The sequence below is a fragment of the Mastigoproctus giganteus genome, chromosome 7, assembly GCF_048544385.1.
Source record: "Mastigoproctus giganteus isolate SK-2022 chromosome 7, ASM4854438v1, whole genome shotgun sequence".
Classification (NCBI taxonomy): Eukaryota; Metazoa; Arthropoda; class Arachnida; order Uropygi; family Thelyphonidae; genus Mastigoproctus; species Mastigoproctus giganteus.
In genome coordinates, this window is record NC_143581.1 from 18,563,681 (window position 1) to 18,579,007 (window position 15,327).

At 37.8% G+C, this 15,327-nt stretch overlaps 1 protein-coding gene across 1 annotated transcript; it reads right to left on the reverse strand.

Moving 5' to 3' along the window:
- Positions 1 to 9,253: 9,253 nt before the first annotated feature.
- On the reverse strand, positions 9,254 to 10,506 carry LOC150082608 (uncharacterized). The gene is made up of 2 exons (XM_090378707.1): positions 10,100 to 10,506; positions 9,254 to 9,748 (listed from the first exon to the last, which is right to left on the reverse strand). Exons 1-2 carry the CDS (start codon positions 10,481 to 10,483, stop codon positions 9,374 to 9,376), a joined length of 759 nt encoding a protein of 252 aa, XP_090234833.1. The 5' UTR covers positions 10,484 to 10,506; the 3' UTR covers positions 9,254 to 9,373.
- Positions 10,507 to 15,327: the final 4,821 nt, after the last annotated feature.

The window sequence follows — 15,327 nt, forward strand, 5'->3', positions numbered from 1 at the left end:
AAGTTGCATCAGAACATTTAGATAATCAAAACGGACGTATAGCCATTGAAAAACAGATATATGAGACCACCGTGGATTAACCATTCAAAACTAAGTAAAAAGTTTAGAATCTAGGAGCACGAAAAATTTCATAGGTTGAATTTAGCGCATTTTTATCTTTAGCTTTCAACATACTCATATTCTGATTTTGAATTGCTTTTGGTGGTCAAGGCTGTGGTATGGAGCTCGCATTTTTGGTGTCTTCTGGTTCCACATGTATCAAACTTCATGGTTAGTGTAAGGACAGAACATGATCTACACTTCATGGTCTTTCTCGGCCTAGTCAGACTTCCGAATAGATCATCCAGGGGAAGGAGTAGGATAATGAGCTCCCATTCACTCTGCGCGTATTTATTTCCACAGATTCCAGGAGAGAGAGAACTGTCCCTGCTGGAATTTGGAGAAAATGAATATAGATAAAATCCTTTTTTTTTTAGAAAAATAATATTCTACAATAGCGCAGATTATAGTTTATGTGCAAACGTTTGTTTTCATTCTACAAAACGACATTGGTAAAATTTTTGGTTTTCTCCAAAGCTAGAAAAAATTTCTGGACACTTCTCTTGCAGACCAAAGGTCATGCAACCCTTTGTGTATTATGTAATGACTTCAATTACTTTATTAGATTTTGATGTTGAGAAAATGTCCAAAATTTACGTCTGAACAAAATGATGTTTTTTATCACTCATTGGTAATACCAGAAAATGACATATCGACATTTAAAAAAATAGATGGAATTGTTTGCCCAATGATCTACTTAAAATCTTTTGTAAATCATCGTACAGCAAGTTTATAATGTGCACAGGACGCCATATCACATCGAGAACAATGGACTTTGGAATGGACTTGAGAGGAAGATATACTAACAGAATTTTATTGCTGCTCGTTTCCAAGATACCACTGAAAGGACGATACCATTTACTCAAAGTAGGGGAGGATATTTATTCAATCCTTTAATAAATAAAGAATAAAATTTTAATACCCTTCGGTCGCTTTCACTCTCTGTTAGGCCAATATCAAGGAGAAGAAATCATTTCACTCAATGGTAAAACCTCCATGTAACATCAGATATTGGCCTCTTTTTCGACTGCCACTATTGGCTGCTAGTCTGCCGTTGGCGCCACTTGATAGAAACACCGATGACTCAGATGGCTGGCCTCTTTCCATACGTTGCTACGGGCAACGACAAGTGCTGGTTACCGCCATTGCGTTGCACCACAGAGATGAGCCCCAAGTGGTCTTAAAACGTGCATGTACAAGCGAATGCCGAGTTGTTTCACCATAACCAGACTTCCTTCTCAACGCATTCGCTCTTCTATGGGTTTCAAATGCCAAACGAAATAAGACCTTCAGTAAAATTTATCGATTCCATTGACAACCACGCTTTGAAAATTCTTCACTTCTTTTCAACATTCTGAGGAACAATAAATGTACCGTGTGTATGTATGTCAGTTCCGGTGGCAAACAGACATTGCCAGGAATGAATTGCACAATAACCAAGTCGATTTAATCCACTGAACAATCAGTTAAACTAGGAATTTCAGAATAGAAGCATGCACCGGAAATGACGTCAAGCGCCTCATCCTGTACATGCCTCTATTTTACTTGGCTTCATTGCCATCCACGCGCAGCAATTTTAAGGAAAACAGGTTGAAGTTGAGGTACAATAGGGTACTCGCCAATGACGTCAGTTGTTTTAACTTCCTTAAAAACAATTTGAGCAATTGTTTTCGAGGTAAAAAGGACGCGCAATAGTCAATGGTGGTTTTTATAATCTACCGAATTACCATCCTCAAGATTTAGATCATATTCCTTAGACACCATGAAGGGTTTATAGAACATCGGAACTTTTAATCTTCTGAGAAATATTAGATGCAAATGTTTGAGGATTAATTGGCGATTGCACAACTGGTCATCCTTGCAATACTCAAATGGATTTTTACCTTTTAGAATCCCTCGAAGACAGAAAAACCAAACTTCTTCGATTTTATGAATGTTTGGTTACCAGAGGTATTAATAATGGCGGTGAAGGTGGATTGTATGTTTGAAGTCTACGTATGTGCCAATTATACAATGTCTAGACCAAAATTAAGGTGGCGTAGAGACTCTTTGTTTTTGTTAATTCTTATTTTGGGTCAGTTAATCGGATAGCCAAAATCTAGTTGATCAAAAACAATTAAGGATTGTTTAAGAGCTCCTTCCATCTTTAATACTATTATTATTTATTTTCTGTTTGAACATTAGGCAGTATTAGGAGCCTAGAAAGCTGGTTTTGCACAATGAATGCCAATCATATACTCCCATCTCAGCAAATAACCCTTGTTTATCCCAAAAATTGGCCTCACATTACTGTCATGCATTTTTCTTTCTGATTTATCCACTTATGATGTGCCCAGATAAATGATATTTCCTCTTTCTTTAGATCACAGCCTAATAATAAGACGGTGGATATTTTCAACGTCTTTTGATGGACTTTGGTAGGTAATTTCAGAAGTAGTAGATCGCTATGATCAGCTGGCAATAAGAGAAGGCTAGCAGAGACAAAGGTTTCAGTCTGTAGAGTGTAATACTATCAGCAAAATTTCTTTCAAAGGCATTATTGTTGAAGATTTGAATTAATCGGTGTTGTGAATTCCTCTGACGGTGTGTTTGTCCCGGAATATAAACAGAAATTTTATTATTATTTTATTTAAATATCGTGAATAATCTTTTAATTCGCTACTATCTTCATTCGCAGTGTCCTAGGTGGAGCTGTACACATCTTTGATATACACCCAAAAGTACACTCCATATTATCAGTTTCACAACTCTAGTACTTTAATATACAGCCTTGTTCATGTTTCTAAAACATTTTTAACTCTCATCCCCACCCCTACCTACCCCATATACAAAAGAGGAATGAGCCAGTTCCTTTGCCATCACCACAAAGAAAAATAAACTTTGTAAAATTATTTGCATCTCGGGCTCTCTTTAGAACTTGCCATGCCATCACAGAGCGGTGTCCTTTCTGGACTACTATTTCCATTCAGTTCCCTTTGGTATACCTTCGTGGAATTTGTATAAACATCGTCCTCCCCACATTGGGTGGAAAAGACCTCAGCTGGAACCCGCCAATGACGCGAGAAATTTTTATAGATCTTTTCACAACTTTCAGTGAGTTAGTTAGTCTCAAGCGAAGGAGGAACCATGGTTTTTTCTCCAGAAAAACTTGGTAAATTTGATTTATGGTTAAATCCGGTTCTGAAATGGAGATGGTATAATCCAGGCTAAAAGTCACAACGAAGGGTTAAGGACACTTTCAAACGCATGAAGACGTTGTGTGCCTAATTATTCCATGGGCAAAAACATTGTAAACTTGGTATCCATTGAGGATGGTGTCACTTCACATTTCGCACTACATAGTACATGGTCCAATAATCAGTTTTCTGGAAATTGGTAAGGTACTGTGGACTAATTTAATAGCCAAGTAACACCTGATTTCGTCTTTTAGCGTTGCATCGAAGAAGAGTTTGTAAAACCCACCTGAATTCTTTATGAATGGGAAAAAAAATTTTGAACTGTTTGGGACACATTGCAGCCCACATTGTGTGAAGATCTGTGGACCGTTTAACTGCCGAAGTATCTGGAAAATTTAATAAATCTGTTTTCTGATGGATGTACAGTATAATATTAAAGTACTTTTTTTTATATAAAACAAGAAAACCCCCTATCATGAGTATTTGAGTCCTCTCAAATATTCCCTCTTTCCGAATTCATCTTATCCATCGATTTGTAAAAAACACGTCATTAAATCAGTCGTGAGGTGAAAGGAAAATCTTCATTGGATCCACTAAAGGAACATATTGGCTACTGACGTCTGATTTATTTGTCTGTAGTAGATGGGCCCTCCCATAGCCACAGGAAAGAATATTTTGCGAATTCTCCTTGCATGTCCATTAGTACATCAGTGATTTTGAGGTCACCACAGATATTCCATTGTCGAGAAACTTCGTTGTAAGAACTGGATGAAGAACTCCATTCAGATTTATTATCTACTAGTGCAATGTTTCTTAAAGTTGACTGTATAGACCTCTAGGGTTCGATAGCATTGTGCAGGGAGGTCGATAAATATCTAGGGGTCGAAAGGGGATCGATGGACAATGATTTGCAACTTAAGGTGAATTTATGGTTGCGATGGTAATTGCTAAGCTAGAATTGCTTAACAATTGACAAGCCGTAGATCACTTTGAGGGATTGGATATGACTTTTCAACTCCCGGTTCCTCGTATTTTGCCTCTATGACAAAACAAGTGTAGGTTATTCGCGTAAATTTTAAAACTTCCATTGCAGTTCAAACATCAGATCAGTGACCTCTGCATTTAAAGTGCTTGAAGAACACTTCCTGATATAATTAATTGGCTTTCCTTGGGTGTAATTGATTGATACTCGTCTTAACTCAAGAAGTAGTATCAATATTTAGTACAAATATTTTCCTTCCAGATGTGATCAAAGGACATTCTTCAGACTGAGAGTTTCCAATTCTCTTTTAATCAGAAAGTAACTACATATATTTTTTATTGATTTAATTAACTTACTTCCTGATATTTCGGTGTTTTAAAAAACTCAAGGCAAAGATCTTGAGTTTCTTAAAACACAGAAAGAAAGATATAGAAAACGACCAACCTGAATGACATACACTGATGTGCAAAATTTAAGGACCAGTCAGGTTTTCACCTGTAGTTTCTCATAGGAGTGGCCTGGACATGGGAAAAGCATACCAAAGGAACCGCGTGAGGTACAGAAATGATGAAGAAAACAACACCGACACAACAACGGAAACAAAACGGTACAGAGGGACTTTATTCAAAAATGGCAACATAGCACCTGGCTGCCATGATACAGATGCATCAGTGCCAAAGATGGAACAAAGGGAAGAGGTGGTCCTCAGTAGGAGATATGGCCACCCCTAATGTCGATGCAGGCTTTGCACCGCCTGTCCATACTTAGAACAATGTTGTTGATAAGTTCTTGCGGTAACATCGTCCATTCCTCTGTCAGCGCCATCTTCAGCTGGTGAACATTTTCTGGTGGGTGTGGACGTGCCGCTAGGCGTCTCCCAAAAGCATCCCATATGTGTTCGATGGGATTTAGATCGATTGCAGGAACGGGCAGGACAATCCATACGACAATGTCCTCACTTTCCAAAAGCATATAAACAGTTGCAGTGCGATGGGGTGTGGCGTTGTCATCCATAAACACGAACTCGGGGCCAATGGCACCTCGGAACAGACGCACATGGGGAAGGATTACCTCTGTAGAGTACCGCCCACTGGTTACAGTACCGCCTTCCAGTATCTGGAGTTGTGTACGTCCATCCAAGATAACGCCTCGACCGCCATATCGATCCCTTTCAGTGATGTTTGCGGAGTGATACCATGTGCCAATCTCTCGCCAGATTAGCTGACCTCCAGAATCGCTGCTGAGACTGAATCTACTCTTGTCAGTAAAGAGTACCTTACCCCATTGCGCTGATGTCCAGTCCTTGTGTTAGATGCACCACTGTAAATGGTGTCTCCAATGGGCAGGTGTTAAAAGGACACAGAGTTCTAGCCGATGGGCAAACAGTCCACCTTTTTGGAGTCGCCTGGCCACAGTAAACCGCGATATCCTGCGTCCTGGCTCTTGGCCTGTAGGAGTATATAGTGGTCATCATTGGGCGTTTTTTTTTTCGTGGACGACCACCACTGGTCCTTCGAACAGCTCTACCTGTCATTCTGAAGGCCGAACACGCACGTGAGACGATGCTATGGGCGATACCGAACAATGCAGTCACACTCCTTGAGCTTCCCAACTATTCGACTCCGGTTAAAGTCATCCAGATGTTGTCTACTGGCCATTTCGTTGTCTGTAGCACTGTATGAAACCAATCGAACGTCTGTAACAATCGTGCTCACCATTCGGTAATTTGTACATAACTGCTGAACTGCTGCTTTTATCTGTTTATGTGAGCCCTCTTATCACGATTCAAATTTCTGCATGTGCACCCAGCTTTCTACTGAACGGCCACAGTTATGCAAATCGCCACAGGCTGTTTCGTTTGATTTTGTGGTTGTAACCTTTAGAAATAGTGTTGGTCCTTAAGTTTTGCAAACCAGTGTATATCAAATCATCCGCTGATGTTGACATTGAAGTGGGGGGGGGATGCAAGCATCCCATAATATCTCCCTTGTCATTGCTAAATATGGAAAGTCACATATTACGATAGGGGAGAAATTAGCCTACCAGCCATAAAGGAAGTCATGGAACATGTAGGAAAGAACTAATGAGCTGACGTTGGGCAAGAATCATGTTTGACTGATTTATAGCAGTGTTTAAATGGCCGCATTCTCAAAATTGAATGAATTGCAGAAACGACTAAAAGGCAAAGTATTCGAATTCTTCAAGTCCATTATATTAGATTTTCAAGCAAAGATTGGTTTATACAAGACATATTTAAGTCGCAGGAACTTTCAACATTTTGCAACCTTCACCAGGTTAGAACAAGAACTAGGTGAGCGAATTCTAGATAGCGACTTACCAGGTTAGGCAACCCATCTTAAAAACTTAAAAGACTAAATTTCGTTTTCAATATTCTTAAAATATGCAGTTAAATACAGCTCAATATATAATTCAACAAGATTTGGTTAAAAACAATACAGCATTTAATTCAATCATCCACTCATCGATGGCGTGAATTCAGCTCTCAGAATTTAGTTTTGGTTCATCCAGAGTATGTGGGTGTTTTGCGTAGATCTTATTCTTGAATTCAACCCACGTAGAATATCGAGAAAACCCATATTACGCCCCTCATTAATAAATTCATCCTTCCTCAAATACCATTGCAATTGCACATGAAACTACCTTCTGCCATCTATCTAAATATATCTTATTCTATAGCTAACTGTATCAAATTCTCTGTTGCCTTAGTTACCTCGATACGCACCATTGACCAATGGGGTGAGCAATAAATCAATAACTGTGTATATTCTTTAAAACCCCCGAATTTCGGGCTTTAAGGTCAAAGACGGTTGGTAATCCTGAATTTTACCCACTTTGTATATCACATGCAAAAGTAGACTTCAATGGTTTTCAAAAGGTATAACTCAGCACCTTGGTGTGCCATAACCTTCGAACTCCAAGTCTGAGGGAATGGTAAAAATATAGGAATCATTTTTGAAACAAATTCTCTCCCTCCGACTACCCAGTGGATAGATTTCAACCTCCCCCGCGTGAGTTAGAGTCGTATTTCTGAATGCTGCATGCAAAATGGATTTGGTAGACACTGGAAAACTATCTTGAGATCTTGCTGAGCTATGTTTTAAGGAGAAAGGAGACTCTCCAAAACGCTGTGCGCTGTCCCAATCTTCTCTCTGAAACAGAAGATAAAAAATATATATATATTAATCATGCAGTTCAGGTAATTCTCAATCTTGAGTTTGCTCAAGGATTTCTACTTAACAATATTTCATGAAATGATTCCTTGCTGTAGAGCCAGCTGACTTTCGAAAAATGAAGGGAAAATTGAAGGACAGATGTTACACACAAAGTCAACAGTTCTACCTTCATGGTTTTCTAAGAACTGCTTGCATTTCAAATAGACTTAGGGCATTTGTTTAGTATTTACAAGTCTTGTGATGTCTTGTCTCATACCAATGCCTCAAGACTTTAGTTACCTGGTGTAAAATGTAAGGCGAGCACCCAACTAACGTTGCTGAAATCATTATGTGAGTGGTATTAGAAAGAGAATTGGTTTAAAAGGTAACTTACTTTTTATTTCAAAAGACATTTCAAGGTCCCTAGTGCTACCTTGCTTAGGGATTCTCATCTAGAGAAGAAGGGATTATCTAATTCTTTCAGAAAGAGAGACACGCCAATCTTAGAACTGGCACGAATAGTTGGTTTCAGGTAGTGACTCTAAGATTATGAAAAGTTGCAACACTCTTGATTAAGAGTTTGTTTATGGAATCGAATATACAGATTAAAATTCTAATTTTGAACTAGATGACGTAACATTTTAAAAATCCAGTTTTTCATTCGGGAAACGAAGGCGCCAAAGGATTGTCGAGTTGAAACAGAAAAGGGCCCTTGCCATGCTACTGCTGCCACGTGTAAGAAGAGCTCCATAATCCAGAATGTCAATGGTTTCAGCAAACGAAGGCGCCAAAGCATCGTCGAGTTGAAACAGAAAAGGACCCTCGCCATACTGTTGCCACTTGTAAGAATAGCTCAATGATCCAGGATGTCAATGTGTTGCATGGCTTTCCTTGTTTTAGAAACAACTCCAATAGCAAAACTAAACTTCATAGTTGGAAAGTCTTACTCTGGTCAATAGCATTCTCCAAACCCAAACACAGATGGCAGATTGGGAAACCGTGTTGAACGTAGTATAAGATCAGAGTATGATGAAAACAGAACGAATCCATGGATCAATCCTGCCATGAGTCAACAATGCCGGTAGGTGGTGACGATCAAATGGTGCTGGGGTGTTTTTGTGGTGCACATCAACATCCTGTTGATGTTGAATCCTCACCTATCGGGAACCAATGTAGTTGATATTTATGTAGCAACTGTTGGATCTCATAGGGTACTTGAGAAATGTTCCCAACCAATGACATTCCTTCTTGGTTGCAGTGTATCCATCTTACGGATGGGATCTGTTACAATATGTGTCTTTGCTTCTTAGTGCAGTGTTTCTTTGCTTCTCATACATTAAAATGAAATAGCTGATGCGTACACATCTCCTGTGGTTGTTTGAGTATGTTCAGTGTCTTCAATGTTTCGAAATATCCATTGTCGTTGTAAATAATTTAAATAAACATTTTAAAAGATGTTTGGTAAGTGGTGTAACTTGTTTTTGTCTACTGCTATATATCTCTGGGAATATTTTAAAAATCTTACTTTTTCTTTTGATCAATCTTACGATTTGCTGGAAAGTTTACTTCCTTCCAGCAACCAGAGTGGTCCATGCTGAGAACATGTGTGGTGAGTAATGTAAAATAAGCAACAATTAATTTTCAAAAATTAATATGTACAAGTTCTTTATTTCTCATATAAACACTGTACAAAAAAGATTAGAAGTTTTTTTTTACAATGAAAAGGTTACCTTTATGGTGGACAACACCCATACCGTCTTTCCTTTTAGTTTATTTCCAACTTAAACAAGTGGGAGTCGGTCTTATTTGCCAAAGGAGACACTTCATATGCTGGAATACCCGTCAAGGATGCGATTGCCTTAGATGATTCGTTGAGCTATGGCAAATCATTTTCTGTTGATATTGAATCATCACCTACCGGGTGACCAATTTCGTAATGGGAGTCATCTTGGAATTGAATGTTCTGGTTCAGTTATAATCTTTGAATTTCGGGTTAAAGTTCCACATTTTGCTTCAAAAATGGCGTCATTGATAACTTTCTGACAGAAGGCTGCCATCTGAGGTTCTAAGTTACCGAGTTCATCAGCAACATGTGCACCGTAATTTGAATATGGAGTAGGCCGAGTTTGCATTCTTTCTGTTACCAATGGCATCTCTTCACTCGATTTATTCAGTTCAATTCTCCTCCTTTTTGATGAAGCTGATGTCAAACTGGCATCCATTGAAAGTCTACTTGATGTATTTTGTTGAGAAAATGTTTCTGATAGCTTTTCTACCCGCGGTGAAGTTGCCAATGAAACATCTCCCTTTTCTTCATTCTGAAACAAACAAATAAACAAACAAAGTAATAATTTCCTTATTCATTAAAATTAAAAAAAAAAAACCCTAATAATTGATTCTAAATTATTTTGACTTCTCATTTGCAGAGCCATGCCTAAATAATTGGGCAAACAATTTTTGTTTCAAGACACTGGACAATATTTAATATTGTCCAGTGTCTATTCGAAGTGCTTCAACAATTCAGGGTACTTTCATTTGACAGGACACAGAACCATTGCTGGACCATCTGAAATCGTCCAAGGTTCTTTTGAAATGTATTTCTTCATTTATTAACTACCAAAGGGTGATAATTGAACGAAAGAAACAGATAAACATAATTGTTTGCTTACCTCAGTGTTCCTTTCCTGGCTTGTTCCATCTTCACTCTTCGATTTGTTGTACCTGTTGTCATACAGAAAATCCAGCATGTGAAAATACCACAGAGAAGGCTCATATGCAGTACCTCCATTGGCATCATCCTTTTGAAATTTAATAATTTTTTTAAGTTCTTTCCTGTAAGAACTTCGCAAACTGTTGATCTTTTTGACCACCGTATCCCTTGTGGCGTTCCGATCGACTTCCTTCATCTTTTTCACAAGCTTCGAATACGCAGCGTTCCTCAGTTGCTTATTTGAATACTGCTTGGTTTCCGTGTCATACAAGCAAGGCAGAGATCTGTACAACTCTATGAATTCGGCAATGAAATTTTGGGGCCACGATCTCATGTCAGCCATACTTGCAGAACGCAGGAGTGAACCAGTCTGTCCACAAATTTAGGTGAAGACCTTCAAGGAGACGACAGGCAAGCGTGAACGCAAGCCTGCGTTCTTGACTGTGGTTCCCCCGGCGTTTCCACAAGCACTATTGCGCGCGCACAAAGCTCTTAGGACAGCACACACGCTTTCCTGTGACTCGCATTTGCTTTTACACTTGCGCGAAAGAATGCGCTCCAAGCAATCCAGCGCTTCAGATTGTCCTTGTAAAGGTCCTGAAGTCCAATGTCCATCGTGAAGAAAAAATATAAAGTCATCTAGTCCAGGGAAAGTGTCCCTAAAGACGTCCATGCGTATAGGAGCGAAAGATAGTTTGCTAACCTCAAAGTTATTCATTCGTAGCAGTCAAAATTTACTTCCGGTTTGGCACGTGTTAGTGGTGCTTTACAGGGGCAGGTCAAAACAGCAAAAAAACAAAATAATTAGCGACTTCAGTTGTCAAACCCAACAAATGTATTTATTAAAAGCAAACAAACAAAAATTGTTATTTACTGAGTGTTTATGAAGAAGTTGGAATCCTTAAGACGAATATTGACAGAAACGATAGAAAAAATTGTTTATTTTCAAGTCAATAATAATTTATTCTGTTTCTCAATTCCCAGAAATGATTATTTTGTGATTTTCGTCCTTCTTAAGTACAATCCAATATTTATTCCATACCAAATGTACTCAACAAAAAGAAGCGCCCCCTTTCGTTAAGAATCTTTTTATTCTTAATAAACAAATAAGCTATTTATATGCTGATTTTACAGCGCCCCCTTTCGTTAAGAATACCCCCACTTTATATTTATAATAAATAAGTGCTATTAATATGTTGATTTTACTAATTAGATAATTTCGGCAGAACTTTTATATTAATCCGTTATATTATAATTAAAATAAATACAGAATTATTATTATTATTATTATTAATAGTCATATGATGCAAGAGAGAGAGAGAAGTAGAAAGAAATCACCAAGAAAGAGAAGAATTATGATATCTAGTTCGGGACCTTGGATGTACCAAGCCCATACTCACCAGATGTGAGCCCCTGGGGTTAGTTAAGAGGTTTTTGAATCTAAATTTGCTGGGATTATGGAACAATAAGTTCTGCAGATTAAGACAATTCAATGGCTACGAATTATTACATCTTGTGAAAAAAAAAAAAAAGCAGTCCAGAGGAACATAGATCAGTTTTTCATCCAGCAAAGAGAAAACTTACCATAGAATATATGCGATTTACAGTTAATTTTTAATTAATTAAATTATTCATACCCCTCCAATGGCTATATAATCGTGAACATGTTTGTCGTCTAAGACGAAGTTTTCCTTTTGGGTTTTTAGGTATCCATTAAGAGGGTAGAACTGTCCAGACCTTTAGATTATTGTACCACATTCCTTTACTCGAATAAACAACCACTTCGGCATTGCCTAGTAATTAGCGATTTATGCAAATGACTTCACCAATAATCAAAGTGCCACAACGTGCATGAACCACCATAAATTGGAGTCATCTTGTTGATTACTTGTTCCACCGTGTGTGTCAGGATTTGATTGGTAGCGTAAACGGATGTTGGAACTAGGAAAGGCACCGTTAATTTTCAATCTTCTGACAAACGGACATTATATTCGAGCCAGTTATTTTATTGTGACGTTTGATTAAGATTGAAATTGTTTCCTTTAAGGCAACTAAACCTCTTGAATCGCACAAACAGAAATTTTGAAATTTCTTAAACAAGTTCAGAAGTGTGTTCAGAAGATATTAATTTATTTTTAACTGTTCATTGAGTTCACTCGATTTGTAAATCATTCTCTTGTAAATAGAACTTGAATTCGTGGAGTGATACGGTACGAATATTATTGGTTACTTATTTAACATAACCTTTCATGGTGTAATAAATCCTTTTTCCTCATGGAAGGTTAGGTTAGTTATGTTTAAAGGAAGTGGCAAATTAAAATTTTTGAAGTTCCTTAAAACAGCAAGTTTGGAAATAAAATACGAATTGAAGACATACGAATAATATAAGTATAATAAGATTGGTGGATCTAGCTCGAGGCATTGAGATCAATGGACTTGTCTAAGTGGTGGGTATGAAGGTTGTGTTGATAGCGAATGTTAGTTTGCGTGAGATAAAACAGTACACACCTAACCAGAGATGTGGAAATTGTCCAGAAAGATTCTTGAACTCCATTGATTCCTCTTAAATGCGAGTCAGTGGCTATGTGGGAGGATCACAATAATTACCAAAGGCTCTCTTTAAAGATTTTTAGGCAATAATTTAGAATTTGGGTAAAGAAGGAAACGGTGTACCGCTAATTGTCAAACTGCAGCACAACTTTTCATCTTTCCAGAGCACAGTTAGAATGGATTCTTCAACAAGAAATCTAGTCCCATGAATCACATGCTGTGATATTTGCTTGCTTTATGTACTGTAGAACTTCGGTAAAATCCATTGCCATGCAGCCTCAAAGGTACCTATTTGTACTAATACAGATGAAGTACCTAAAGTACCTGAACTCATGGTTAACAGTATTCAATGAGGACTAAATTTATGCTGAGTAGCCACTTTATTAGGCACACCAGCCTTTTTCTTGCAGTAAAAGAAAACCTCCTACAATCTAATCTAAATCTCAACCCCTGTAATTTGAATTTATGGTCCCTAGTTGAGGAATTCTTTATAACAGTGAAAACTCCACCTTCAGTCATTTTATTAATCCCTCTCAGTGCCTTATAAACCTCACTCAGGTCATCTCTGAAGTGTCTGGTTGCCAAGCTCTGTAGCCCACATAATCGGAGTCTTTCCTCGCAAGTTCGTCCTTTTGCCCATCGCACCATTCGAGTCGTCCGTCTATGGACTCTTTCAAGAAGCTCAGTGTCTTTTTTCAGATGAGGTCGCCATACTTGAACACAGTATTCCAGATGTGGTCTTACAACTGCCTATTACAGTAGGATAATGACCTCCCTATTTCTAGAGAATAATGTTCGATAAATCATGGATAGGACAGAATGGTAGGTGGTTCCACTTTTTTTTTGCTAACTGCTGTATATCTTTACAAATATTTTAAAAAGCTTAGTTTTTTTAAGAATCAATCTTACGAATTTCCTGGAAGTTTACCCCTTTCCAGCATCCGGAGTGTATCCATGCCGAGATGCTGGAAACGCATCATTGACAGATCTGAAATTGTTCCAAGTCTCTTTTGAAATGCAATTCGTCAGTTATTAACTCTGAAAAGGAGATAATTGAACGAAAGAAACAGATAAACACTTGGTTGCTTACCTCTTGTTCCATCTCCACTCTTCGATTTGCTGTACCCGTTGTTGTACAGAAAATCCAGCATGTGAAAATACCATAGAGAAGGCTCATATAGAGTACATCCAACTATCCATTTGGAATCTGTTGATTGTTTTAAGTTCCTTCCTATAAGAACTTCTCAAATTGTTGATCTTTTTTACCACCGTATCCTTTCTGGAGTTTCAATCGACTTCCTTCATATTTTGCACGAATAAGCAGTGTTCCTCAATTGCTTATTCTAATATTGCCTGAGTTCTGCGTCATGCAAGCAAGGTTTGTACAACTCTATGAATTCGGCAATGAAATTTTGGGACCATGGTCTCATGTCAGCCATAATTGCAAAACGTAGGAGTGAATCAAGTCTATCCACAAATTTTGGTAATTGAAGGCCTTCAAGGAAAACTTTAAAGGAGCGCATTATGATGGCCTTGGACACTACGGTTTGTCTGAAAGATTACGTCACAACAGGAATGCTTTCTGACAAGGTGGAGTTTGCATGAGTAATCGAAGAATGCAGGATTGGTCAGAATGTACGTGTGTGGTTTGTTTGCTGGAAGGCAGGCCTTCGACCTTGAAAAATCGGAAGTGTAATGGGAAGAGAAGACTTTTCATGTCCTATCAGGTCCTACAATAAGTTGTCCAAGTTTCAAACATAAATGCAGTTTTATTATTTTGTTTGTATTAAATAATAGCCAGATGAAATTATAAAATAGACAAACAAATGAATGAAAAAATAAATATAAATTATACATACCGTATTTGCCGGAATATAAAACGTACCAGCTTTTATAAAGAGAATTTTGGTTACAAATTATTTTATTGCATATTCACAAGAACTTACTAAAAACAATAGAGCGAAGAACGAAGAATGAATTTACTTACTCGCAGAACGAATTTATTCGTAGTATAATCCTAAAATCTTCTTTCTATTCATTACTGATGTTATAATGTGAACTTTTACTTTCTTCAAAGATGGTATCATCTTGAGTATCATCAAGGGCATTAGGGATTCTGCTCTTGAAAGACTTCAGGTTTTTAGAAGTAGGTAGAATTTTATCAAGTTTTCTTAGATGCATCTATTTAAATAAATTACTATATACTCCATCCCATGCAGCGATGTTTTTTATTTGAGGTGCACACAATACCTAGAGCCGGCCCGACACGAACCAAACCTGATATTTTACTGAAGAAGTGGAAATGAGGAATATTTTCAAATAATTAATAATCTGTTCTTTTTTTCAGCTCCCAGAAATGATTATAAATCCAAATCAAATTTTTCTGGGTTATAGAACAGGAACTTGTATGTTTTGCAGTTTAAGCCTTCGTGGCCGAAGCGGTGGCTACGAGGTATTACTCCTCGTGAAAAAAGTTTGGATCTGTTCTCGTAACCGAGTTAATAGTCCAGAGAGAATATCAATAAGTTTTTCATCCAAGAAACAGAAAACTTACCATAGAATAGATGTAATTTAGCCCTCGTGGGTAACCCAGTTCGTTGGATTAACCTCCTCCCCACACCGAGTGGAAAAGACCAG

What these genes read in the sequence shown, in the direction of transcription:
- LOC150082608 (XM_090378707.1), bottom strand. Translation starts at nt 10,483, where the DNA reads ATGGCTGACATGAGATCGTGGCCCCAAAATTTCATTGCCGAATTCATA. An exon ending in GCCAGGAAAGGAACACTGAG is followed by an intron (nt 9,749 to 10,099) that starts GTAAGCAAACAA and finishes TGTTTGTTTCAG; the next exon opens with AATGAAGAAAAGGGAGATGT.